This window comes from Rattus norvegicus, chromosome 1, assembly GCF_036323735.1.
Source record: "Rattus norvegicus strain BN/NHsdMcwi chromosome 1, GRCr8, whole genome shotgun sequence".
Classification (NCBI taxonomy): Eukaryota; Metazoa; Chordata; class Mammalia; order Rodentia; family Muridae; genus Rattus; species Rattus norvegicus.
In genome coordinates this window covers 92,941,766-92,967,601 of record NC_086019.1, presented here as the reverse complement: position 1 = coordinate 92,967,601, position 25,836 = coordinate 92,941,766, and the positions used below count along the sequence as shown (strand labels likewise).

Here is a 25,836-nt window from a genome sequence, read left to right as displayed (position 1 = left end):
CTTTTGGGAAGTTGAATGGGTTTAACTCTCCACATCACCATGAGTTCCTTGATTTAAATCTGAAGGCTGTTGAGCATACCTGGGACTTCCTGTGTGTCTGTGCAACCTCAAGTGAGTCACTGGACCTCTCTGTGTCTCTGTTTCTTCATTGACAAGATGGGTGTGACAACAGGGTGGACTTTCTAGGGACATGGATATTGAGATGGGATAGCTTACCCCACTTATGGGCTAGAGCAAGAGCTCCACTTCCTGTTGGACTGCAGTGTGGACGTGTGAGGGCCTGGTCTGGGAGGAGATAGGCTGGGGATGGAATGGTAGCACGCACAGGACGACACGGTGGCACAAGCTTGTGCACATCATTTGGCAGATGGAGGCAGAAAAGCTAGCCTGGGCTACATAGCAAGTTCAAAGAAACAGCCTGGGCCAAGAGGCTTTGTCTGAAAAAAAAAAAACATATAAAAGCCCCCAAATAACATCAACAACAACAAAAGAAGCCAGTAGTAGCTGGCCCAGGGCTGTTGTCCCAGATGAGGACTGGAGAATTCGGGGCCACCTATCTGCTTATTAACGACTGACCCGACCCATCGTCCACTCCTCCTCTTCGTTAGTGGAATGAGTTGAGGAGCACTCCTGGCAAGCAGAGGCACCAAGGCTCCCCACTGCTGATGGTCTCTGTGTCTGCTTAGGGAGAACCAGACCGGGCGAGGAATGGGGCCACAGACAGGAAGTGGCCTTGGGTATCTGGCCCTTCAGGTTCCTCATGCTTCAAAGTCCTGTCTCCGCTGGAGGGACAAAATTACCCAGGGGGAGGGGAAGAGTCAGGGGCTACTGCCTCCAGACCCTCCTGGACTCCCTCTGATACCCCATTCCTCATCTATGCTTCCAACCTCAGTCTGATTAATCCAGTTCGTTTTCCAAGACCAAAAAAAAAAAAAAAAAAAAAAAAATTATCCGAGTGCCTCAAGTGTGTCCCAGGAGAGAGCCTGAGACTGGACCCCTACCCATTCCGAGCCCCACATGGGATGAGGAGGGGAAAAGGGAGGCGTCGGCTTTAAGTGGCCTCAGTTTTGCCAGGCCAGCCTTAAGGAGGATACACATCATTAGAGAGCTTGACATTAGCCCCTGGAGTCAGGCGAGGTCCTCAGCTGGCCCTGGGGAATCTGGGGCAGAAGAATTAGATGTTGACGGGGCGGGACTGGACCCGTTCTGAGGGAGGAGGCTCTTGCCTGGACCACTGGGTCTGAGGGAGGAAGGCTGGGGTGGGGTGGGGGTGGGGGGTGAAACACTAGGTCAGGAGGAGGAGGATCTTGCAAGCTGGTCTCCTGGTCTGAGGGAGGAGGCCCCCCGGGGTTCAGATCCTTCCCCTAACACGCCCTCTCTTAAATACCTGATGGCTTGCCCCGCCCCTCCACCCCCAGTTAACCTGGATCCTAGGAACCACGACCCAGTCGTCCAAACCTTAGGGATGGAGAAGATACCGGACAGAGACGCGCTCAGTGGCAGGATGGAAGCCGAGGGGTCCCAGAACTCCGAGGAGCTGCCACCGCATCCTCAGTCCCCACCACCACCTCCGTCCCCAAGGTCTCCCACGTCCCCGGAGACCCCTGAGCTTCCTCAGCCCAATGCACCGACTGAGTTTGAAGCCAGGCAGCTGCTGGTAGAAGAATGGGGACCCGTGAGCGGGAAGCTGGAGCTGCCCCCGAGCATCAGCTGGAAGCTGCTGTTCCTGGAGCGGCCACTCTACCGCAACCTCCTCAACTCACCCAACCCGGAAGGTGGGGGATGCAGCCTGGAGACCCCCTGGCGCGCTGCTCAAAAGCTCGGTCTCTTCATCTTTCTCTGTAGCTCCTGTTTCTTTCTCTCGGCAGGCATCTCTGTCCCGTCTGTCATTGCACATTTATCTCTGTTCTACTCTGCATCTTGTCCCTGTGTGTCTGTCTGTCTCTGTTTCTCTCCCTCTTTGGCCCCTTTCTCTAGATTTCTTCCAGAGCTCCAGAGACTCACTATAACCGCCCACCAACATCCTTAGTCCGGGCTAGGCTGGTCTAGCCCGGCTCGGGTTCCTGCCCTTCCAGTATAGCCCCAGGGGTAGGAGGAGGAGGTGGGCACTGGCCTGAGGCGCCATTCCCTTGTGTGATTCAGGCATTAACATCTACCAGCCGGCGCCCCCTACGGGTCCCACCCGGAAACCTCTGAAGGAGCTGGGTAAGCACTGGGGGCTCTGCCCGGGAGGATGGTGCCCTTCAAGGAACGTCCCACCAACCCCTCTTTCTTCATCACTGGCCAGGTAATTTCCGTGGATGGTACATTACTACTGAGAACCTCCAGGGACCCCTCAGGTGAGTTGCCACAAGGCCTGGGGGTGGGAGTTGGGGGAGGAGGAATTGCTCTCCTCTCTAGTTTTCTTTGCTGAGGTGCCTGCAGAGGGGCCTCCCTTTTTTGCTCTGGTGACAGGCTTAGTCATAACTGGATGCCTATGAAAGATGCAATATAGGCGCCCAAGATGTCTGACCAGCACACAGTAGGTGTTTAATAAACCTCGATCTACACTCTTTGCCTAGGAAAGGGTCACAGCTCCAGTCCAGCTTTGGAACAGTGGATGAGAGGGTGTGATTCAGGGGCTCAGAGTCAAAGCCCATCTTTTCTAACTTTGTTTTTGAACGAACTGATTAAAGTATCCCTTAAACTAGATAAATCTCTAGTGATTTTTTTATTTTGGACTGAGCCACGCCCCCAGCCCCTCACTGGGGGATTCTAGGCAGGGACTCTACCACTGAGCCACGCCCCCAGCCCCTCACTGGGGGATTCTAGGCAGGGGCTCTACCACTGAGCCACGCCCCCAGCCCCTCACTGGGGGATTCTAGGCAGGGGCTCTACCACTGAGCCACGCCCCCAGCCCCTCACTGGGGGATTCTAGGCAGGGGCTCTACCACTGAGCTATCCTCCTAGTTGTTTGTTTGTTTTGAGGTAGGGTCTTGCTAAGCTGCTCAAGTAGGCCTTGAACTTCCAATCCTCTAACACAGCCACTAGGGTAGCTGAGATTCCAGGCCTGGATCCAGTCCTCACCTTAAGTGTCAGCTTTCTCCGGGAACAGAGGGTTTGTGTTTATTGTTCTCTAGAGTCTCCTGGGGACCAAGAATGTCAGATCCTCAAGTGCAGGAGGGTGGGGGCTGAAGGGTAGGGTGTCCTGCCATACCTAGAGCCCTGTCACCATGCTTCCTGCTCCCCGAGAGACCTCAGGATTATGGGATTGTCAGACCCATCTCTTCTCTTGTTTGTCTGCAGCTGGACAGTGAAGGAGCAATGTGTGAACCTGCTGGCCAAGAAGCTGTGGGAGGAGCTGCTGGATGACGAACAGCCTGACATCACCATCATGGACTGGTGTGCCCCGCCCTACCTGACTGCCCGATCATGCCATCCCAGGCTCCCCAGAGCTCAGGCTTCCTTGCTCCCCAGGGCCTGAGTCCCTCATTAACACCCCTTGACACTGTGGTCTCACCCGGTCCTGCTCTCCTCTGGCCCCAACCTTTGTATCTTTCAGATGACAGCTAGATGGGTTCCCTCTGGCCCCAGCTGTTCCTTTTATCCACCGAAGCCTGTGTGTGCCCCTCTGATTCTCTGACTCATGTTCCTCCTATTAAGGAGAGAGTTTCTTACACACAGCTCCAACTGGAAGCCTCCTCCAGTCATATGGAGAGGCCATCTATGAATTCGCTCCACTACCCTGCATTGCCCACCCTACCCCTAAACTCTACCAACACTCTCATTCTGTTCTTACCCTCTGCCTGTACCCCATCTCACCTCAACGTCTGCCTGTACACCTCCATCTACATATGTAGCCATCACTATTGGTGACCTGTCTACTCGTCCCCTGGACAGTAGGCCTCAGAGAACAGAGCATGGGGTTGACTTGGTCTCTGCCAGCCCAGGGCTGGGAAGTTAGATGGAGAGTTGTGGGGCTGGGCTTAAGACCAGGGCTCAGGGATGAGATGCTGTTGTGGCTGCATGGCAGTCAAAATCTGAACCTCCTCCAGGTTCGAGGACAGCCGCCTAGACCAGTGTGTTTATGAGCTGCATGTCTGGCTGCTAGCAGCTGACCGCCGCACCGTCATTGCCCAGCACCACGTGGCCCCTCGGACCAATGGGAGAGGACCCCCTGGCCGCTGGGTTCAGGTGAGATGTGCGCCAGGTCCCTGCCCACACAGGTGTTCTCTACCAAGACCTTAGGCAAAGGGAGGAAGGGACGCCAGCAGGCTGTGGGACCCGGGTGAGACTTTCTTCCTAACTCTGGGCTGCCACAGGTGTCCCACGTCTTCCGCCAGTACGGCCCCGGAGTGCGTTTTGTCCACTTCCAGCACAAGACGAAGAACCGCATGGAGCCTGGGGGACTGCGGAGGACAAGGGTGACCGACTCCTCCGTGTCTGTGCAGCTCCGGGAGTGACCTCTAACCAGGCTCTCCAGGTCTGACGTGATCAATCCTTTGGAAGTCCCTGATGTTCGTCACCTCCGAGCCCTTGGCATGTCTTTGAGGCTTCCTGGCTTCTGCCCTTTTATGTGTGTGCTTAGCAATAGTCTGACCCCTCCTCACCCCCGAACCCTCCTCACCCCAACCCCTCATTCGCCCGATCCTCCTCATGCTCCTTACCCCTCCTCACCCCCTGACTCCCCTTACCTTCTGCCTGACCCCTCTTCAGCTCCCTGACCTCCTCATCCTTCTGACCTTTCCTCTCCTTCATGACCCTTACACGCCCCCTCCTACTTCTCCTTCACCCATGGCCCCGCCTGCTCTGCCCAGCTCCTTCCTAACAATTTCTCCCCGCTCAGGTCTCTCAGATCCTGTTTGGCCCCCGAGGTTTCCTTTGACATCTCCTTGCCTCCTTGAATGTGTGACTCTGGGCAGGGGCCATCCCCTGCACATCAACTGCTTGTCTCACATGGCTGAATAAACCTTTGGAGAGAGACTCTAAGAACACAGAGCTCTAAGAGGCGGGTCGTCTGCCTGCTCTCTGTTCATTAGGATCCCCTCAGTCCACATCCCACCCACTCAGCCAGGTCTTGAACTCTGGGTACTTCTGTGACCTCCGGATCTTTTTCCATTGACCGTGACCTCTGACTCTTGTTCTGTAGTGCTGGGAATTGAACTCAGGTTCTTTTTATGTATCCTGGACAAGTTCTGTACCACTGAACTATATCCCCATTTTGTTTTCTCTTTTACTTATTGAAATTCTGTAACAGGGTCTAGTTAAGTGGCCCAGGCTGGCTTTTAATTTTCAATCTTCTGCCTCAGCCTTTTGAGTAGCTGAGGTTACATGTCTGCACCGCGGGGTCTGGTCTGACCTCTAATTTTTCCTTCTAGCTTGTGGGTGCTGGAGCCTAAGTGAGGTGGTCAGGGCTGGTTACAAGCCCCTTTCTGTGCTAATCCGTCTCATAGGCCCCTGACAGCTGATCTTTTTCTACCCCCACCCCGTGTGTGCTCCTGAAGAATTCCCACTTACTGTTCTCCCTCATCCCTTAACTCTCAGAATCTTCCCAAATCCCAGCCCCATCTCCAATCTACCCTGGATTTTGTTCCTGCCAAGCTCTTCCCACCTCTCTGCCCAGGACGTTCCAGACTCGCCCAAACCAGACAGCCATTAAGAGTCCCCAGGCCTGGGGCAAAGGTGAAACAGATGACAACCCGAACAGAAACATAAATTTGAACTAAAGTGTCTTCCATATGTCGGGGCAGGGACATTAAATTTAATTAACAATCCAGTGTCAAGTCTTGAAGTCCAGCTACTATGGAGGCTGAGGTGAAGGGATCTCAAGTTAAAAGATAACCTGAGGGGCTGGAGAGATGGCTCAGGGGTTAGGAGCACCGACTGCTCTTCCAGAGGTCCTGAGTTCAATTCCCAGCAACCACATGGTGACTCACAACCATCTGTAATGAGATCCGATGCCCTCTTCTGGTGTGTCTGAAGACAGCTGCAGTGTTCTAATATATGATAAATAAATCTTTAAAGATAAGCTGGGCAACTTAGTTAGAACCTGTTCCAGAATAAAAAGCAGAGAGGGATGTGGGCGTGCTTAGAGGTAGAGCCCCTGCCTAGAATCCCCCAGTGAGGGGCTGGGGGCGTGGCTCAGTGGTAGAGCCCCTGCCTAGAATCCCCCAGTGAGGGGCTGGGGGCGTGGCTCAGTGGTACAGCCTCTGCCTCTACCACATCATCCAATACATGGTAGTTCTAACCTGGCACAAGGTCCTAAAGTGACCCTGATGTTCTAGGCATTAATGTCGAGAGTCTGTAACTCCCCCATGGGCAGAGAGATATTTACCAGAAGTAAACAGGAAGTTTTTAAATATTTAGACTGCAGCCCGCAGTGCTCGCCCTTGTGCACTGCCCCCCCCCATGCCTTTGTTCATCCCAACCCTAAGTTATGATCTAAGACTGTGTCCCAGTATGGCCTGACTCAGATCTGATCACTCTGCTCGCCCCTGTCCAGTCCTGGGTGTTGGGTCTCAAACACACGCAGATGTCACACAGGGTTATAACTTCACCAGGGCTGTATTATAGGGAAGCTCTGATAGCAGGTAATGGGGCCATCTTGCCTCCTGGCTCTTGGGGTCAGAGCAATCCCCAAGGACAGACTGGGTAAGGCTCAGCACTGTGCAGAATCAGAGACGACAGACCCTCAAGGCATCAATAGCACCTGTAATAGAAACATGAATTCTCGACAGGGGGGAAGGTCAGGACAGAGATGTTCTGTACATGTGGGAAGGTCTGAGGGTTCAAGGCTTCGCTCTGGGGGTCCTGGGATGAGAGGTTTGGGGGGCTGGTGATTTTTTGAGGGATTCTGCTGGGCTGGCTTGGGGTGCTGTTACAGTGAAATAGAAAATACCCGAGGTCTGTGGATCTTAGGATGATTGCTGGACCTGGGGACCCCCCCGCCAGGATTGGGTCTGGGAGGTCTACGAATGGTTTCTGGGTTTGGGGCTGATGTAGACAGAGTGGGTGGGGGTGGAAGGTTAAACCAGACTGATCTTCAAGATTTCAAGGTCTTGAAGCCTGAGAGTTTTTAAGTCTCAGAGTTGGATCTAGGGACTTTCAAATGTAATGAGGCAGGGCTGGCTTAGGGGTTCTAAGGGCCCCAGAGGAACCAGTGACCTCCTCATTCTGAGGCCAGGAAACCTCATACAAATGCAGAACTAGCGCAATACCAAAGTGAAAAGGCTTCTAGAAGGAGACACAAGTTGGTGGGGTGTCAGTTTCCTAGTATGGGGAGCCTAGAGTTTGTCTAAGAGACTGGGGGGCCGGGGTTGGGGATTTAGCTCAGTGGTAGAGCGCTTGCTTAGGAAGCGCAAGGCCCTGGGTTCGGTCCCCAGCTCCGGAAAAAAGAACCCCCCAAAAAAAGAGACTGGGGGGCCAAGGGACATAAGAAGGAAAATGACAGGACTAGTCTGGGGGTACACTCAGAAATGGGGCCTCCAGGAGCAGTCTCTAAGGGGAAATCTACCTTTCTGGGGGTCTCCGTTCTGGGGGAGACTTGGGTTTGGGTGGTGGGACTGGGTAGGGACTCACTTGCAGTAGAGGCCAGAGATGGACTTGGCCCAGGTTCCAAAGATGCCTTTGCGGTACTCTTCCAGTCGAGGGTAGCTACCCGTAGAGAACTTGCGTGTCTTGCCACGTTTACCAGGGAGAGACCACACGGTGAGCTCGCAGCGCTGGGCCACTACCAGAGAAGATGCCGAGTTAGACCAGTCCGAGGGCAGGTAGGGCAGGTCGGTGCCTGGATCCACAGACAGTTCAGGCCCCTGGCAGCAGTTGTCATAGTAGGGGTCACTGTTCTCATAGAGCCTGGCGCACGTGCGCGTCCCATCTGACTTCTTCAGGTCTGCGGGCACTGGACAAGCGCCTCGGGCACCGGGGACAGCCACCAGGGCTAAAGCCAGCAACAGCAGGCACAGCGGGGACATGGTGACAATGGACAACGGAGAGATCTGAGCTGCATTTATGTATCTGACCCATGGGAAGAGAGAAGCTGTGAGATAAAGAGTGAGGAGGAACAAGGACCCGCCCCCTTGCCCTAGGCGCCAGAAACCTCACTGATCAGCGTGGGAAAACCTCACATCACTGAACAGTAAATACAAGATGGAAATAAGACTCTATGTCTTGGAGTCTGACTGGTATAAGACAGTCAAGAGGTTGGAGATGTTACTCAGAGTGTTGGCCTAGCACTCAGGAAGCCTGGGATTTGATCCTTTGCTGGTGTTTACAGAGTAGCTGTGGTAGGGAGAGGAATGAGGAGGTAGAGGCAGGGGGATCAGGAGCTCAAGGCTACCCTTAGCTACAAAGCAAGTTGGAGGCTACCTTGGGATGTATTTGGGATCTTGGGTGAATGGGAGATAGATAGATAGATAGATAGATAGATAGATAGATAGATAGATAGATAATAGATAGATAGATAGATAGATAGATAGATAGATAGATAGATAATAGATAGATAGATAGATAGATAGATGGATAGGTAGGTAGATAGGTAGGTAGACAGATAGGAGATGACTCAAGAGGTTTAGATCCTTGAAGAAGACTGTAGTGCAGGGGACAAATCACTTTTGGCCTCTATGGGCACCTTGCAATCACACACACATACACCCACAGAGACATACGTGCATACACATAATTAAAAAATAAATCAAATGTTTTTAATAAGAAAAGTCAGGTCTGGAGAGGTGGCTTAGCAAGGAAACCTGAGTTCTGAGCCCCAAGCACCCATGGGAATGTTGCCCTGTGCATCTGTAACACCAGCACTGCAGAGGACAGAGGCAGGAGGATGGCTGGGACTTGCTGACTGGCAAGCTAGCTCCAGGTTCAGTGAGAGACCCCACGTCTTGAGGACACTTTGGTGATGGATCAGAATAGATAGACCGGTCCTCCTCTGGCCTCTGTGTACGCATGCGCACTAATGCATATCCCACACATATGTGCATATGCCACACACATGCACATGGGCACATAAAAAGGGAAGAGAAAGATAAAGGGAAAGGCAGCTGAAAATGTTGGCACAGACATCAAATCCCAGCACTGAGGAACCTGAGGTAGGAGGAGAGGGAGCTGTGGGCCAACCTGGGCTAGAAAGAAAGACTGTTTGTAGAACCCAAAGGGCTAAGGATAGTAACTTAATTAAATAAGCAATTTAGTGAGTTAGAAAGGGCTTCCAAATTCTAGACTATCATGTAAGGAGCGTCTACAAACTGACAAAAAGAGATGAGTCTCTGCTTCCACCCCTCCCTCCACAGGGAAGCACAAGCAGAGGAGAGGACAGGGGTCCCCTGCCCTCACCCTTCCCTCAAAGGCTGGAGTTATGTTTGTGTGTGGTTCTGGGTATAGAACCCACAGCCTCAGTCTAGCTATACTTCAGCCACAACTGGAGGCCTTCCCTCTTCTTCCTCCTCTTCCCCCTCTTCTTCCTCCTCCACCTCCTCTTCTTCCCCCTTTCCACCTCTTCTTCCTCCTCTTCCTCTCTCCCTCCTCCATCCCTTCTGTCCTTCCTTCCCTCCTTCCTCTAGGTGTGTGCCACCACAGCCATCCATAAAGCTGCTTCTTCTTCTTCTTCTTCTTCTTCTTCTTCTTCTTCTTCTTCTTCTTCTTCTTCTTCTTCTTCTTCTTCTTCTTCTTCTTCTTCTTCTTCTTCTCCTTCTCCTTCTCCTTCTCCTTCTCCTTCTCCTTCTCCTCCTCCTCCTCCTCCTCCTCCTCCTCCTCCTCCTCCTCCTCTTCTTCTTCTTCTTCCTCGCCCTCTCCCTCTCCCTCTCCTTCTCCCCCCTCCTCCTCTTTTAGTTTTCTGAGGTAGGAACTTACAGTCATCCTCCTGTCTCTGCCTCTCTAGTGCTGTGTTACAGACATGCACCGCCACTCCACACAGTTTCTTTGCCTGGAAAATGGGCAGTACTTTTTTCAACACTGATTGATAGTGTGTTTTAGTGCCTGGAATGGAAGTCAGTGATGGAGGGTGAGCCTAGCACGTGTGAGAGGCTCATCTCTAGCACCACCACGTACGAAAACCCTGCAAACACAGGGACCGGAGTTTGGATCCCAGCACCGATGGAAATAGCCACTGTTAAAGTAGAACTGTGAGCCCGGGGCTGGGGAGGCAGAGACAAGTAGAGCCCCTGCTCGCCAGTGGGCATACTAGCTGAACTGGTGACCCCCCAGGTTCCTGAAAGACCCCGTTTCAAAAATAAGTGGATGGAGGCTGGAAGAACGGCTCAACAGTTAAGAGCACTGCCAGAGGACCTGGGCTCGATTTCCAGAACCCACACGATGGCTTACAGTTGCCTGTAGCTCCGATTCTAGTGGATCCAGTGCTATCTTCTGGTCTTCACAGGTACTAGGTACACACATGGGGCACCCATACATGTAGAGCAAATGATTAAAAAAAATTTTTTTTGGTTCTTTTTTTCGGAGCTGGGGACCGAACCCAGGGCCTTGCGCTTCCTAGGTAAGCGCTCTACCACTGAGCTAAATCCCCAGCCCCATGATTAAAATTTTTAAAAAGGAAAACAAATAGAGAGCTGAACAGTGATGTTCACTTTAATCCCAGCACTCGGGATGCAGAGGCAAGTGGATATCTGTGAGTCTGAGGCTAGCCTGGTCTAACAAGTTCTGGGCAGCCATCCAGGCCTGCATAATGAGACACTTTTTTAAAAAAGCAAAAAAAAAAAAATAAAAAAATAAAGTGTGAATGAGGACAGCACTGGAAGTTGACCTCTGACCTCTCCATGTACACATGCACATGTGCACACACTACACATATGCACATAACTTACATAAAGGTGAAAGGAAAAAACACACCAGTTCCACAATGGTCTCCTATGGCCTCCTCCCGCTTCCCCCACCTCATGTACCTACAAACAGTAATAATAAATATAATTTCAATAAAGCCAAACGTAACAGAATTGACTACGGCGCAAGCTCTCCTGGGTCCACACCCATCTCCTTCATGCCCCTGCACCCACAGTAATAAGGTCATAGGCTTGCACACCAGGACCCCTGTCCTCATGCCTATAAGGCAAGCCCTTTACTCACTGAGCCGTCTTCCCAGCTCTGGAGCTCGGATCTGTCCTCTGCTGTGTACTTTCTGAGTGACTTTGAGCAGGGGCTCTTAATCTTTCTGAGCCCCAGTTTCTTCTTGGCCTTTGTGAAATCATAGACGATAATATTAATCAACGATGTCATTTGTAATGTCGCTAAACCACTACAAACAACCCATTCCATCGTTATTTATCAATATACTACGAATACCTAATAGAAAATGTGGGATAGATACGAAATTGTGTGTATAACTGTGCGGGGCCTGAGGCGGGGACCTGCGGGTCAGCTTGGGTGTCGGCACCGTTTTAGTGCGAGGCTGAGAGCTTGGCCCTGCCCCAGAGCACACACTGGTCTTGATCCCTCCTTCCAGTCTCATGATTCCTGAAATCTAATCTCCAGCTGTTAGCTTCCCAGAGCACCTTCTGGACTTCAGGGTCATGGAGCCCCACTCTTGGCTCTATGGGCACAGAGCCAAAGATACCAAAGTGTGGTACAGTCTGCATCTACCCAGAAGGGTTCCAGGAACATAAGACACAGGGTGTGGAGACCTGGGAAGGGACAAGAACATGATTCACACTGACGCCCCCATAGGAACCACAGAGAAGGCCATGGCACAGCACCCCGACCCTACACACATGCAGGCGGAGGGAAAGACGCTGGTCATCCAGTCTGTGGTGCTTTTGCTATTGCTGTCTTTCCCCTTGTGCTGTGCAGGGTCACAGATGTGTTAAGCAAGCACTCTACCCCCAAACCATTCTCCAGCCCCTCACTGGGGGATTCTAGGCAGGGGCTCTACCACTGAGCCACGCCCCCAGCCCCTCACTGGGGGAGTCTAGGCAGGGGCTCTACCACTGAGCCACGCCCCCAGCCCCTCACTGGGAGATTCTAGGCAGGGGCTCTACCACTGAGCCACACCCCCAGCCCCTCACTGGGGATTCTAGGCAGGGGCTCTACCACTGAGCCACGCCCCCAGCCCCTCACTGGGAGATTCTAGGCAGGGGCTCTACCACTGAGCCTCGCCCCCAGCCCCTCACTGGGGGAGTCTAAAGGCAGCACACTCAGAGTGTAGTGTGACAGACACAGATTTAATATATAGGCCTAGAGAGAAACCGTCACCAACTTCCAGGTCCCAATGCAATCAGGACACTCCTCACTCACTCCAGCTTCACACTCCATGAAAATCTCACTCATACAACTCCTCACATCCACATCTCACTGACTTGTGTGACTCTACGCTCAGCGTCTCCACTAACAAACCTCCTCACCGCGTGTTCACAGACACTAGCCAAAGTGTAGAAAAATAAATGTCTTCTCACACATCTTTCCAGGAAGAATGCAAGAACACCTTGCCCTTGAGGAATCCACGAGCCTCTGAGAGAGCCAGACGTTAAATCGATAATTCAGACACCATGTGAAAGGGGTTCTAACAGGCATGTTGCAAAGGATTCTGGGAATGCAGTGGGAAGAAAAGTTGGCTTTCTTTCTTTCTTTCTTTCTTTTTTTTTTTCGTTTTAAAATTTCCACTGATACGTTTTGATTAGTAAAAGAAACCCTCCTTTTAGATCTCACAACCTTGATTCGACATTTTTCCAGCAGCCCAGAAAAAAGGAGATTGCTGCCCATGTGATATCACCCCTGGGAGAAAGAGGGCTGCATCTCATTCAGAGCAATCACTATGCATGAATACCATTGTGGATGACAAAGGGTTTAAATGACCCAGCTGGAGCAGGGAGATGGCTCAGTGAGTGAAGGTGCTTGCTGACAAACCCAACAACCGAAGTTCGAATCTTGGAACTCACCCACATGTGGTAGAAGGAAAGAATTCCTAATGGTGCCCTCCGATGTCCACATATATGTCATGGCGTCTGTACTCCCACTCGCAAGCATATTCTCACACGAACCTTTAATCCCAACACTCAGGAGGAGGCAGAGTTCTTCTAGGCCAGCCCGGGCTACACAAACAGACCTGTCTCAAAGTAAGTGGGGCACTAGAGAGATAGCACAGATGCTAAGAGCACTTGGTGCTGTTCATGACACCCCTGGTTCAATTCCCAGCATCCAAATGGCAGCTGAGAGCATCTGTAACTGCAGTTCCCGGGATGCGACCCACTCTGTCAGCAGTGCACAGATGTGGGTTACAGACATGGAAACAGGCAAGACAGCCAGGCACACAAAACAGAAAGCAAGAGAAAAAGGGCTGTCTGTGTTTTTACCAGAAGATTCCGTTTATTTGGTTTTATTTTATGTGCATTGGTGTTTCCCCTGCTTGTATGTCTGTGTGAGGGTGTCCAACCTCCTGGAATTGGAGTTACAGACAGTTGTGGTTGCTGGGAATTGAACCCGGGTCCTCCAAAAGAGAAGTCAGTGCTCTTAACCACCGAGCCACCTCTCCAGCCCTGAAAAGTGCTTTTTTTTTTAATGTAAATGAAAATGTTGAATGTGTTTCACGCACACAGAAAAATCTGCAAACCATCCCTGATACCTTAGGCCATGGTCGCCACGATTGCTGAGGAATGACAGGTACCCAGGACACGTGGTTCCTCAGGCACCCATTGCTTAACCAGCGGAAAGATCCTGAGAACTGTGTCATGGAGTTGTGCAAATGTCACGGGTCACTTACACCACTGGATGGAGATGACATACTACATGATGTCATCTGTATTATAGATGTAGTCCCTGTGGGCAGAACCGCCACTGTGGGATACATTGCAGGAGCTTCTTTAAGAGACTTCTCTCTTTCTTAATGTGTGTGTGAGAGTGAGTGGGTGTGTGCGCGTGCCTGTGAGTGCTCTAAAGGGAGAAGAGAGTATTAGAGTCCCTGGAGATGGAGCAGCAAGGACTGAGAGCCACCTGATGTGGAGCCTGAGGATCGGAATACAGGTTCTCCGTAAGAGCAGCAAGTGCTCGCTTGGAACTTCTGAGCCTTTGCCTCGGCCTCCCAGCTTAGATGTTGTGTTCATTTATTTTGACTTCCTCCACTTACTTGGAGAGGGATGTGTATGTAAAAGTGCCAAAGTGTGTGTGTTATTAGGATTTTTTTGTGGTACTGGGGATGGAGGTCATTGCTTTATGCACGCTACCTAAGTCCTCTACCACTGAGCCACGCCCCCAGCCCCTCCCTGGGGGAGTCTAGACAGGGGCTCTACCACTGAGCCACGCCCCCAGTCCCTCAGTGGGGGATTCTAGGCAGGGGCTCTATCACTGAGCCACGCCCCCAGCCCCTCACTGGGGGATTCTAGGCAGGGGCTCTATCACTGAGCCACGCCCCCAGCCCCTCACTGGGGGATTCTAGGCAGGGGCTCTACCACTGAGCCACGCCCCAGTCCCTCAGTGGGGGATTCTAGGCAGGGGCTCTACCACTGAGCCACGCCCCCAGCCCCTCCCTGGGGGATTCTAGGCAGGGGCTCTATCACTGAGCCACGCCCCCAGCCCCTCCCTGGGGGATTCTAGGCAAGGGCTCTACCACTGAGCCACGCCCCCAGCCCCTCACTGGGGGATTCTAGGCAAGGGCTCTACCAACGAGCCACGCCCTCAGCCCCTCCCTGGGGGAGTCTAGGCAGGGGCTCTACCAACGAGCCACGCCCCCAGCCCCTCCCTGGGGGGGATTCTAGGCAGGGGCTCTGCCACTGAGCTACTTTACTCCAATTCCATCTAAGTTTTATTGTTTATCTCTCAGTCCTGGGGAAGGGACCAGGGTGTCAAATGTACTAGTCAGTCTGTTAACTACACCTCACTCCAATTCATCAGAACAGAAACCTGTCCTGCTCCATTCTCGCTGGACCCCGAATGTTCACTATGACCAGGGCATCCCTGCCCACTGGTCACTTAATAGGCAACATGGTATCAGGACTGGGCGTCGGGTTAACTTTATTTCACTCAATCATACTTAATCATAGCCTCGCAGCACAAGAGGATCAGTGCTGGCAATGCAGACCTGCCAAAGAGGAGGCAGAGCTAGCTGCTCCCTCCCCTGTGTAAAAGGTGAAAGAACTCAAGTGGAGAGAGGAGGAACAAGTCTTCTACTGAGAAGGCTAAAATCTGCAAAGAAAGGAAAAGGAAGTGTGAACTACTTTCGCTGCGATGCCTCAGACTACGGAAGCTAGGCAGACAGACAGACACACACACAGAGAAATAAAATGTAATTAAAAACGAAGTTCAGAGGTGTAAGTCAGCAGCCTGCAAACGGGCCCAGGGTTTAGTACACAGCACCGAACCAAACACAACGAACCCAAAAGATGGGCCTGCTAGTACCCATGTAATCTAAGCTACTCAGAATCAGAGGCAAAAGGATTGTGTGCATGTGTGCATGCATGCGTCTGTGTGTGAGTGTGCATATGTGTGCACGTGTGTGTGTGTGTGTGTGCGTGCAGGAGGGTTGCATGTGTATGTCTGTCCTTGCATGCAGGAGAATTGAATGTGTGTGTGCGTGTGCATGTGTGTGTGTGTGTATGTGAAGGAGGACTGTGTGTACATGCAAAAGAATTGTGTGTGTGTATGCAGGAGGACTGCATGTGTGTCTGTTGTGTGTGTGTGTGTACATGCAGGAGATTGCATTTGTATGTGTGTGTGTGTGTGTGTATAAACCTGTGCATGAATGCCAAAGGACTTCATGTGCATACAAAAGGTTTATGTGTGTGTGTATGCATGCAGGAGGAATGCATGTGTGTGAATGTGTATGTGCATACAGAAGGATGTATGTGTGCATGTGCAGTGTGTGCATGCACGCATGCATGCATTTATCCATGCACATGGGTTAAATGTCCTCCTCTATCACTCCCACCTTATTTTTCAGATCTTGTCTCTCACTGAAACTGGAGCTCACCACCAGCTGCACTTCAGTGATTTTTCAGGGAGCTACCTGTCTCTGCCCCTTCCTCCTTCTCCCAGCACCGAGGTCACAGGACACCACCACCACCTAGCTTTATACTCGAGCCCTCAAATTTGGGCAACAAGCACTTTACCCACTAAGCCACTTCCCCAGTTCCCACTTTTTAATTTAATTCTCATAGCCTGGACTGGCCTCAAACTCACTGTGTATTTGAAGCTGGTCTCAAAGCTCTGATCCTCCTGCCTCTGCCTCCAACTGCTGAGATGACAGGTGAGCTCCTAAGCAGGATCTTGGACTTCCTTACTGAGCAGCAACAGCAGAGGGCGTCTGTGTGTGTGAAGGAAGAGACTCTCAGGCCTCTGCTCCTCCAATAACTACTTCACTCCCACTCAGACACCTTCAGCCATTCGTGATGGTGACATAATCATGACGTTGTCACCTCTAACAGACCTCACCTTTCAATGCTGTTGGTGTGACAGATTTCCACACGAGTCTGGAAACCACTGCAGATGGCAGCTGTTGGAGTAGGGATCTCTCAGGAGAAATATCACAGACACGGCTGTCATCCCGTAGTCGGTTTTGATGGCTCAGGTAGGTTAAAATTCATTTTGATTGGAAGCAATAGAAACCCACTCAAACTAGCTTAAGTGGGGGGATGTGTACTCTAAGGGGAAAGGATGTGTTAGAGACTCTGACAGAAACATTTTGGCACTGACTTGTAAAGTTGAATATATGTAGGTTCTAGGAGCCAGTAACTACACTCGGGTAGGTCATGGAGAACCCTCACACTGGTACTGGAGCTGAAGAGAATCTTCTTTGAAGCCGAGTGTGGCAACACACACCAGTTAATCTTAGCACTTGGAGCAGCAGAGGCTGGAGGATCAGGAGTTCGAGACCAGCCCCAGCTCCACGGTGAGTTGAGCAGACGGAGGCAGAGAAGAGGAAGGCAGTGCTCACCAAACACCAAGCTCCCAGGTCTCCTAATCTCCCAAACTAAAACACAAACCTGCATTTTGTTTGTGCCTGAGTCTCACTAAGTAGCCCAAGCTGGCCTTGAACTCACAATCTTTTTGCCTCTAGTTTTACTTCTCATCCACTGCTGAGGGGTGGGCAGGACTCAGGGCAGCACATATGTATTGTATGCCAGTTTTACCACTGAACGGCACCCCAGCCCAAACATCTCCATTCTTTGTAAACCACCCAGTCACAGATAGTTGGAGGATGGCTTGAGACATTGCTGCCGGCCCAAAACTACAGGAAGTTACTATGGAAGTACACAGACACGTGTCACAGGCATCCCGAGAGAGAGAGACACGCAGCAGCTCCTAGGCTGGCCAGTAGTGCACAGACTTGGGCTCTGTGACAGAGACGCAGCCACACTCTGGACAACTCATACGCTCCAACAGTTAACCGCTGCTGCCATCGCGTGTGGGGACAGATCTCATGATGTGGCTGCCAGAATCCCTTATGATACCCTCAGCCATTCATGTTCAACCTTTCCCTCTCTCTCATCGTGCGTGTGTGTGTGTGTGTGTGTGTGTCTGTCTGTCTGTCTGTCTGTCTGTCTCTCACCACTGTTAAAGAACAGCCCTCAGAACAACCTTTCCCTCTCTCTCATCGTGCGTGTGTGTGTGTGTGTGTGTGTGTCTGTCTGTCTGTCTGTCTGTCTGTCTGTCTCTCACCACTGTTAAAGAACAGCCCTCAGAACAGAGTACTCTTATTTTTGTCAGAGCCACTGTGACTACTCAAAAGAGACCCTCAAGGTCAGGCTTGTTGGACCAGCAAGATGGCTTAGTGGATAAAGTTTGATGACTAAGTTTGTGCTCTGGGACCCACATGGTTGAAGGAGAGGTCTGACTCGCACAAATTATCTTCTTACCTCCACACACACAAGCCAAATTAATATAGTATAACATAATATAATTTAAAAAATACAATACAGATCAAGCCAAGCATAAGAACTTTTAATTCCAGCATTCAGAAGGTAGAGGTAGGAGGATTGAGAAGTATTCCAGGCTAGCCTGATCTACATAGTGAGTTCTAGATCAGCCAGGGCTACACAGTAAGAACCTGTCTCAAAAATTAACTAATCAATTACAATTGGAAAGGCACAGGCCTGTTGACTGTGACCTTCCCCTGGAAGGAGGGTGTGAGGCTATTCCGGCCCTGCCTGAGATTCCAGTTGCTCCCTCCTGCATACCCTCCCTCATCAGTGTGGGCCTGTCAAGGGCTCTCACGACCTTGTCTCAGCAGGTTTTGGAATTCATAGAGAATGAAAAGGAACTAAAAGGAAGGGTCTCCACCTGTGGGAAGATGTGTGTCACCCTTCTATGCGGGATGATACTCTGTTAGGAAGGCCACTTGGGGATAACCCCATGATCTCTTTAAGCCCAAGACACACTTGGCTCCCCAAATTGGACTTTGGTCTGTGGTTGGTGTCCCATCTTGGGGAAGCAGGTGTTGTTTCTATCCTGAGTGAAAAGTTCACTCAAGACACACACACACACATGCATACACACACACGCATACACACATACATATATACCCATATACACACTCATATACCCATATACTCATATATACACATCTATACATATGTACACACACATACACGTGCACACATGCATACACACATACAATACATGCATACACATACATACACATATATGCACATATATATATACATACACACATACAACATACACACATATACATATACATGCATACACACACATACATACATGTACACACACACTGAAACTGAAGAAATTCTTCAGTGTTACATGTGATTTCACAGTCATAGACACAAGCAAGCTCACTGTCACAAATATGCTTGTCCCTGTTCAGTTCTCACAAGTCTAAAGTCACAGGTATAAACATGTGGGGAGCTTTACAAGTGTTCTGATCCAGTCATCCTGGGCAGGGAGGGGTGCCCATAAAACCTCAGCTCCTGGAATAACATGCAACAGAGTCCAAGGTATACATTTCAGGTCACAGTGGAGCAGGTGGAAAAGGTTAAAGGTGACAGAGGCCTCCAGGCAGCCGAGGGTTTCCTTTGAGGACAGGGCTGGCTCAGGGCCTGCTGGGGCTCAGGACTCCCAGGCACTGCAGACCCCAGTCCCCTCCCGAGACTCACCTTCCTCTGGGCCTCCTGGAGCCTGTGCCGCTGGGAAAAGAGATGGTGGTTCTGGGGCCTGGGCAGAGTCTGCGACTGCAGGTAGAGAATGAGGGCTGTGAGCCTAAGCTATGACAGAGGAAGGAAGCCCTACTGGGCAAAGCCATGACGTGGGTGATCCAGGACTCAGGACTTGCACAGTCCTAAAACTAGACATGGATGTCACACAGTGTGGTAAGGGGCCAGTCCAGGTCTGTAACGGTTTGAACAAACCCAGGTCCCCTGTAATAGCAGCCTGTGTGCCTGGAGGTGACACCTGCCTAATTCCTGTCTGCCTCTCTGCTTTCCCGGTCTGGTCTTCTGTGATGTGAACAGGTAGGCCAGATGCTGCCACTGCCCCCAAACGAATTGAGCTGATGTTGTTCTTCCACGAGAGTGGGAGGGGCTGAGGGTTGGGGGGATGGGGAATGGGGGGCTAAAACCTCTGAATCTGTGGGCCAAAACAAAGTCTTGTTCCTTTAAGTCGTCTCTATTCATAATAGTGGTCGCAGTGACATAAATTAATGAATGCAAGGACAATGCCCCGACTGAGTCATCTCTCCACTCTCCAGGATCTTCATTGTCTGGGTCATCTCGGCCTGCCAGGCTATGGGGCACTTCTACATCCGGGCAAGGAGACAGACACGGGTGAGGACTCCAGATGAGAACAGCTGGTGGGAGGGAAGATAAAAAGAAAACACCTAGGGACTAGTTAGGAATTGCAGAGGAGAAGGCACCGGTCTGGTCAGTGAGGGGAACAGGTAAGAACCAGAACCAGAAGAAGATGGGGAGGGGCGCAATGAGAGAAGCAAAAGTGTGGGGCCAAAGGACAGCCGTGGAGCTAACTCCAACTCACCCGAAGCTGACGCAGGGTCCCAAGCTCTGAGAAATGGGAAAGCCACGCTGACAGCCACTCTTGCTGAAGGGCAGGGACGCAGATGAATCTCTGCAGGAAGAGAGGTGAATATTATCCCATGCGGAAGGGAGGAAGGTTCACTCTGGCAGGGAAGTGAAGGTTAACACCTGCAGAAGGGGTGCAGAGTAGCACCCACAGGAAGCATGAAGTTAGCTCCAAAATGTCCTTCATCCCCGGGACGGATTCACTTCCCACTGGGAGCCTCAGGTTCCATACTCCTCTTCAGCTTCAAGCTGTTGAAACCCTTCGCTCCATCTGGAATCTCAGCCTGACCTGGGTTCCACCTGACAGTCCAGCCAGGCAGGCAGGGCAGCAGAGTAGAGAGAAAAGGGATGTGAGGGGTGAGATCTGTACCCGCCACCAGGGGGAGCCTCAGGCTGCCGAAGGCCAGAGCCGGGCCGGGCCGGCTGACGTCAGAGAAAAGGAAACTGCCAGCAAACCTCACTATGGCCTGAGGGAAGGTAACTTCCACTGCAGGGCGGTCCTTGGTTTGAGCCAAGGAGGAGAATGTGGATACTGGGATGGGAGAGTGTGTGGTAGGGCTTGACTTCCCACATCATCCCGAAAACATGGAGGGGGCTTGTTGGACACCCAGAAAATGTTTCCTGAGAGAAGGGTGTTCAAAGAAAGAGATTGTCTAGAGAGGGAAGACCTTCTAGGAATACCATGCTATTGCCGCATGGGTTCTATGCCCCAGGACATGGAAGCCAGCCTGTGCTAAGCAGAAGGAAATAGAGTGTGAGCCTCCCGTCCCCAACTCCATTTCCTGTCTCATCTTTGGTCAGGACTTCTGGTTTACCACTCATATTTCAATCACTTCTCTAAGAAGGCATTGAGAATTTCGGTTTGTATAAGTTTCTCACGACTGCTGTAACCACTCGTTAGAGATTTGATGGTTTAAAACTCAAGACTTCCTGGCCGGGCAGGGGTGGCCCATGCCATCAATTCCAGCACTCAGAAGCAGAGGCTTGTGAGTTCGAGGTCAGCCTAGCCTACAGAGTGAGTTCCAGGACAGCCAGGGCTACACAGAGGAACCCTGTCTCAAAAAACAAAACAAAAACCAGACACAACCAACCAACCGATAAGATGCCCCTGGAAAAGCCAGTTTCACTGAGACAGAAGAGCAAGGACATCTGTCAGGAGGAGGGGTCAGGAGGGAGGAGGCGGGGACAGGAGGGAGGAGGTGGGGGCAGGTGGGAGGAGGCGGGGCAGGAGGTGAGAGGAGGCGGGGGCAAAATGTAGGGGGAGGAAGGAGGGAATTTGATGTTTAAATAGTAGAGTTCAATACAAGATTTGAAAAGACTTTTTCTGATTTGTCTCGTTTTGAAGATTAATTTATTTTATGTGCACTAGTGGCTGCATGTATATAAATGTGCTGTGTGTGTAGTACCCATTGAGGCCAGAAGGGGGCGTCGGATCCTCTGGTCCAGAACTGGAGTTCCAGACCTTTGTGAACCTCCCTCCATATGGGTGCTGGGAACTAAACTCAGATCCTATGCAAGAGCCGCAGCAGGTGCTCTTATCCACTGAGCCATCTCTCCCCGACCTCAAACTCTTTATCCTCCTGCCTCAGCCTCTGAAGTTCTGAGATTATAGGTGTAAGCCACCTCCCCCGGGAAGATGCAAAGACTTCTGGGAATCCAGACTGCACTTAATATTGAATATGGTGGGGCCAGCGACATGGCACGTCAAGGAAAGGTACTTGCAGCCAAGCCTGATGAACTGGGTTCAATCCCTGAGACCCACGAGGTAGAAGAGAAAACTGACTCTCCAAAGTTATCCTCTGAGCCTCATTCCTTTGTCACGGGCCTGTGCATAGCTACCAAATTAATAATAAATGTGGGGAGGCGGGAAATTCAATGAATATGATGGTAACATGTGTCTTTTCCACAATAAAGAATTTATATCGGGCTAGAGACAAGGCTCAGGGGTTGAGAACAGTCCCTGCAGTTGCACACGACTAGAGTTTGACTGCCAGCACCCACATCAGAGGGCTTACAGCCACTTTAACTCCAGGCCCAGAAGCACCAAGAGCATGCACACACATATACATAGGAAAAAATTAAATGTTTTAAGCTAAACAAAACCAACGAGAACATCGTGCACTTACAAAGCAGGTTCCAAAGGGGGAGTGTAACTCCAGAGGGGGGTGCCATCCCAGGCCTTCACTCCTTCTTCGGCAGAGACCTCACCTGCTTTGGCTCTGTTCCCTGCCTCACTCCACTCTCCTCAGCTCCCAGACTCCACTGCGTGCCTCTCAATCTCCCCGTTTTCCTGAGGACATTGGGACCAGCACTCACACCCAGGGTTACTGTCCCGTGTCCTGTGACAGTCCAAGGAAGTTATTCACAGGGTCCAGGCAGAGAGCCACCTGAAGACCAGCTCAAAGGCCATGCACCTGCCCAAGATGATAAACCCACTTTAATCCTGGAGATGCTTGGGCTGGAAGGAGAGATCCAACTTTCTGAGGGCCTGGGATGAGTGGGAAAAGAACCTTGTCCCACAGGGACCCCACCCACCTCAAAACACGGAGTGGAGAGTTGATGGAGGGAGACAACGAATCTCCACTTACATCCTCCACGCACATACATATAAATACGTGGGCAAAAGGCATGAACACGCTTGCAAACACACATACCCAAATGACAGAAATTACTTCTGAGTGACGCTCAGGCCTACACCTTCTGGGACACAGGAGAGCAATTGTAAGACAAGATGGGTCTTGGATGCTCCCATCTTGGAAGCCACTTTCAGAAATAACCACTGTCGACGTGAGTAGTACTTCAGAATCACTATGTAGACAGTAGATAAACAATAGGATCAGGGCACAGGGTCTCATGGAGCCCAGGCTAGCCCCAAGATCACCAAATAGACAAGGATGACCTTGAGCTGACGCTCCTGTCTCCACCCCTCAGGGCAGGGATTGAAGGCATGGACCATCACACCCCACAAGCAGACCAATGCACATCCTGTTTCAAAGCTCTGGTCTCTCTGTAGTTCACACATGTCTGCCTGTATTAGAGGCCAGGATGGTTACTAGCACACGCTGTGGACATCTGTGGATGAAGATTGTCCTGGACATGGCTGAGGATGTGACTCAGGGGCCACTCTTGCCTGGCACACATGAAGCCTTGGGTTCAATCCCCAGCTCCGTATGAAGACAGATGTGGTGGCACATGCCTGTCATGCCAGCACCAGGGAGGTGGTGGCAGGTGGATCCACGGTGACACAGTGAGTTTGAAGCCAGCCTGAGGTTCAGGAGACTGTGTGTCATCGTGAAACACTGTCCTAGGGAATGGGCTGCTGAGCCACCACTCTGGGAAGCACACGTTGTCCTCACACAGGGTCCAGACGAGAAAAGAGCAAAGCACAGAGGATCCGATCCACCACGGCGTCTTTAGTGAAGCAAGGTTGGTTATTGTGAGACCCTGGCTCGGTGGTCATACCTGCAAGGCCAGCATCCCAGAGGGGGCAGCAGGACAAGGAGAAATTTAAGGCCAACAGACTACATAGCAAAATGGAGGCCAGCCTGGGCTACAAGAAGCCATCTCAAAAGCAGAAACAAGGAAGAGCATAAACAAGCCTGCTGCCAACACCCGGGACCACAGGCAAGAGATTTTTCCAGAACAACCTAAGAAGATCCATCCTCCTCCAAAAAGAGCCAATTTGCAATCCACCCAGAGGTAAAAAGCAGTAGCTCAGGCTAGACCACAGAGTTCAGAGCAAGAGGAGTGTCCCTGTAGAGCTAAGGCTATGGTCCTTTGCCATGAGGCAAAAGAACAAGAGTCAACACCAACACACACACGTGACACACCACAGAGGTTTTTTATCATTGTGTATTTGAAGAATGTTTACAAAGTAAAAAAATAGACATTTTATGGGGCCTGGGTCTGAGACCCACACATATAAATAAATGCTTTAAAAAGGCATGAATAGCTATAAATTAAGGTGGGGTCTTGGTGCATCCACACAGTGAAGAATTCCAGAAGCTGGCAGGAGGGTCCCAGGTCAGGCACACTGGTCTCCACTGGCCACACACTTGAGGTCCCGGGTGAGCAGGCGAAAGAGGTTGAGGGTGACATAGGCCTTCAGGCAGCCAGGGGTCTCCTGAAAGGACAGGGCTGGCTCAGGGGCTGCTGGGCCTCAGAGCTCCCAGGCCCTGCAGACCCCAGTCCCCTGCCCAGACTCACCTTGTTCTGGGCCTCCTGGAGTCTGTGCAGCCAGCGGGAGAGGAGGCGGCTCTGGGGCGTGGGCTCTGCTGTGGGCTGAGGCTCTGTCTGTGGATCAAGGATGGGGACTGTGAGGTTGCTGCTGGGACTCAGGGCAAGCCCAAGGGGCTAGAGTCACAGTGTGGAGGAGCCAGGGCCCCAGGACTCACACAGGTCTGCAGCTGGGAGTGGATGTGGCTCAGTGTGTGAAGAGGCTGGCCCAGGATGGTGACCAGGGCTGGGTCAGTCATGTTCCCCAAGACCTTCAGTGTCAGGGCCACCTCAGCCTGCAAGGCCTTTTGGCGCTCCTGGACCTGAGTAAGGAGACACGAGAGAGGACCCGTGAGGGAGCAGTGGTGGGAGGTCAAGGGAGACAGGTAAAGGGGACAGGACTGGGGACATCTGAGATGCAGAGGGACAGGGAACAGATGAGGAGCCACAGTCAATGGGCTCACACAGTGGACAGGTCGTGGGACTGCTGGTGAGGAAGAGAAGCAGGAAAGTGGAGACACAAATAGCACCCAGATGAGGAGGCCTCTGAGAGCAGACCGTGTCCAGCTCCCACTCACCTGCAGCTGCTGCAGGTTCCCATCCCTGGGCAAGAGGCGGGAAGCGCGCCTCACATCCTTCGGGAGCAGCCCCTCTTCCTGGAGAACAAAGACACAGGTTAGCCTACACAGGAGGGTGAAGGTTAGGTCACCGCAGTGGGGCTGGGGGTGGGTCAAGACAGGAAAGATGAAGTTGATGGCCATTAAGACAGAGATTCCTCCACAGCACTGGTTACAAGATGGCCACTGCACTGTTAGTGAGCAGGAGATAGCCCAACTTGGGAAGGGTGGAGATTATCCTAGTGTAGGAGAGAGTGAGGTTAGCTCACTGAGGGAAGAGTAGAAATTAGTCTCCCGTGTGAATATGAATAGTGGGGCTTAGAATATTACAGAAAATGTTGGTTTTCTGTTCCCACCCAAGAAAGGGTAGACACTAGCTCACTGCAGCAAGAGTAGCTTTAGCCCAGGGGCTAAGGTTAGCCCACTATAGCAGGACTTGAATTCATCCCACTGCAGAAAGTGTGGAGACTTTTATCCCAGTCAGCTTAAGGGATGAAACCCAGAAAGGGAGGGGTGGAGGAGGGTAGCCCACAGAAGGGCAGAGGGAGACTCACAATGGCATCCTTGGCCTTTCTGAAGGCCTGCAGCTCTTGTGGGGACAGAGACTTGAACTGAGCAATGTTGCAATCCTTTGCTTCCACTGGGAGCCTGGTGGCCCTGGGGACAGGGTGAGCTTGGGTTCTTGTCAGCACTGTGGCCAGCAGCAGCAGCAGGAGGAGGAGCATGTGGCCCCCAGCTGTTTCTGTGACACAGAGGGACAGAGTGAGATGTGTAGCAAGGGGGCTCTGGGGACACTCACCCACACGCCATTCTGGGGACTCACCTGGCTTCATGTTGCTCGCTGAGGTCTGTGAGGAGTTGGGGACTCAAGTCTCCCTGGAGGTTGTCTCTGGGTCTTGCGTGGTGTCTTTGGCCTGGGTTTCCCTGTGGCTCTCAGCCTGTTGCCGTGTGGGGCCTGAGGGGCTGAGTGTCCAGCGGTGTCTGGAGTGCACTGCCATCCCTGCTCCATGCTTTTAACCTGTCCTGATGGGCAGCCCCAGCTGATGTAGGAAAAG

At 51.7% G+C, this 25,836-nt stretch overlaps 3 protein-coding genes across 9 annotated transcripts; 1 reads left to right on the top strand and 2 right to left on the bottom strand.

Moving 5' to 3' along the window:
- Positions 1-1,446: 1,446 nt before the first annotated feature.
- Positions 1,447-4,984, top strand: Nccrp1 (NCCRP1, F-box associated domain containing). Its single transcript, NM_001134506.3, has 6 exons — positions 1,447-1,775; positions 2,143-2,205; positions 2,288-2,339; positions 3,286-3,381; positions 4,035-4,173; positions 4,302-4,984. The coding sequence occupies exons 1-6, from the start codon at positions 1,466-1,468 to the stop codon at positions 4,440-4,442; spliced, it is 801 nt and encodes a 266-aa protein (NP_001127978.2). The 5' UTR covers positions 1,447-1,465; the 3' UTR covers positions 4,443-4,984.
- Positions 4,985-6,524: 1,540 nt separating this feature from the next.
- On the bottom strand, positions 6,525-16,841 carry Sycn (syncollin). 7 transcript variants are annotated; one of them, XM_039097703.2, is made up of 5 exons: positions 16,099-16,840; positions 12,867-13,033; positions 11,062-11,169; positions 7,558-7,995; positions 6,525-6,688 (listed from the first exon to the last, which is right to left on the bottom strand). In XM_039097703.2, exons 4-5 carry the CDS (start codon positions 7,950-7,952, stop codon positions 6,679-6,681), a joined length of 405 nt encoding a protein of 134 aa, XP_038953631.1. In that variant the 5' UTR covers positions 7,953-7,995; positions 11,062-11,169; positions 12,867-13,033; positions 16,099-16,840; the 3' UTR covers positions 6,525-6,678. The 7 variants fall into 7 exon arrangements, with proteins under 7 accessions (XP_038953631.1, XP_038953705.1, XP_063136862.1 ...); XM_039097777.2 differs by lacking the exon at positions 11,062-11,169 and having other exon boundaries at positions 16,099-16,841; XM_063280792.1 differs by having other exon boundaries at positions 11,062-13,033.
- A 7,132-nt stretch (positions 16,842-23,973) lies between these two features.
- On the bottom strand, positions 23,974-25,614 carry Ifnl3 (interferon, lambda 3). Its single transcript, XM_006228638.2, has 6 exons — positions 25,605-25,614; positions 25,336-25,523; positions 24,743-24,820; positions 24,344-24,487; positions 24,156-24,242; positions 23,974-24,072 (listed from the first exon to the last, which is right to left on the bottom strand). Exons 1-6 carry the CDS (start codon positions 25,612-25,614, stop codon positions 23,974-23,976), a joined length of 606 nt encoding a protein of 201 aa, XP_006228700.2.
- Positions 25,615-25,836: the final 222 nt, after the last annotated feature.

Bases quoted from the DNA above. Each gene is read 5' to 3' on its own strand.
- Nccrp1 (NM_001134506.3), top strand. From the start codon at position 1,466: ATGGAGAAGATACCGGACAGAGACGCGCTCAGTGGCAGGATGGAAGCC. The intron at 2,206-2,287 runs GTAAGCACTGGG...ATCACTGGCCAG, and splicing joins GAAACCTCTGAAGGAGCTGG to GTAATTTCCGTGGATGGTAC. The intron at 3,382-4,034 runs GTGTGCCCCGCC...AACCTCCTCCAG, and splicing joins GACATCACCATCATGGACTG to GTTCGAGGACAGCCGCCTAG.
- Ifnl3 (XM_006228638.2), bottom strand. The intron at 24,488-24,742 runs GTGAGTGGGAGC...CTCCTTACTCAG, and splicing joins GGAACCTGCAGCAGCTGCAG to GTCCAGGAGCGCCAAAAGGC. The intron at 24,073-24,155 runs GTGAGTCTGGGC...CTGTCCTTTCAG, and splicing joins TCCAGGAGGCCCAGAACAAG to GAGACCCCTGGCTGCCTGAA.
- Sycn (XM_063280792.1), bottom strand. From the start codon at position 11,183: ATGATTTCACAAAGGCCAAGAAGAAACTGGGGCTCAGAAAGATTAAGA. The intron at 7,996-11,061 runs GTGAGTAAAGGG...CCCATGGGTCAG, and splicing joins AGAGCTGGGAAGACGGCTCA to ATACATAAATGCAGCTCAGA.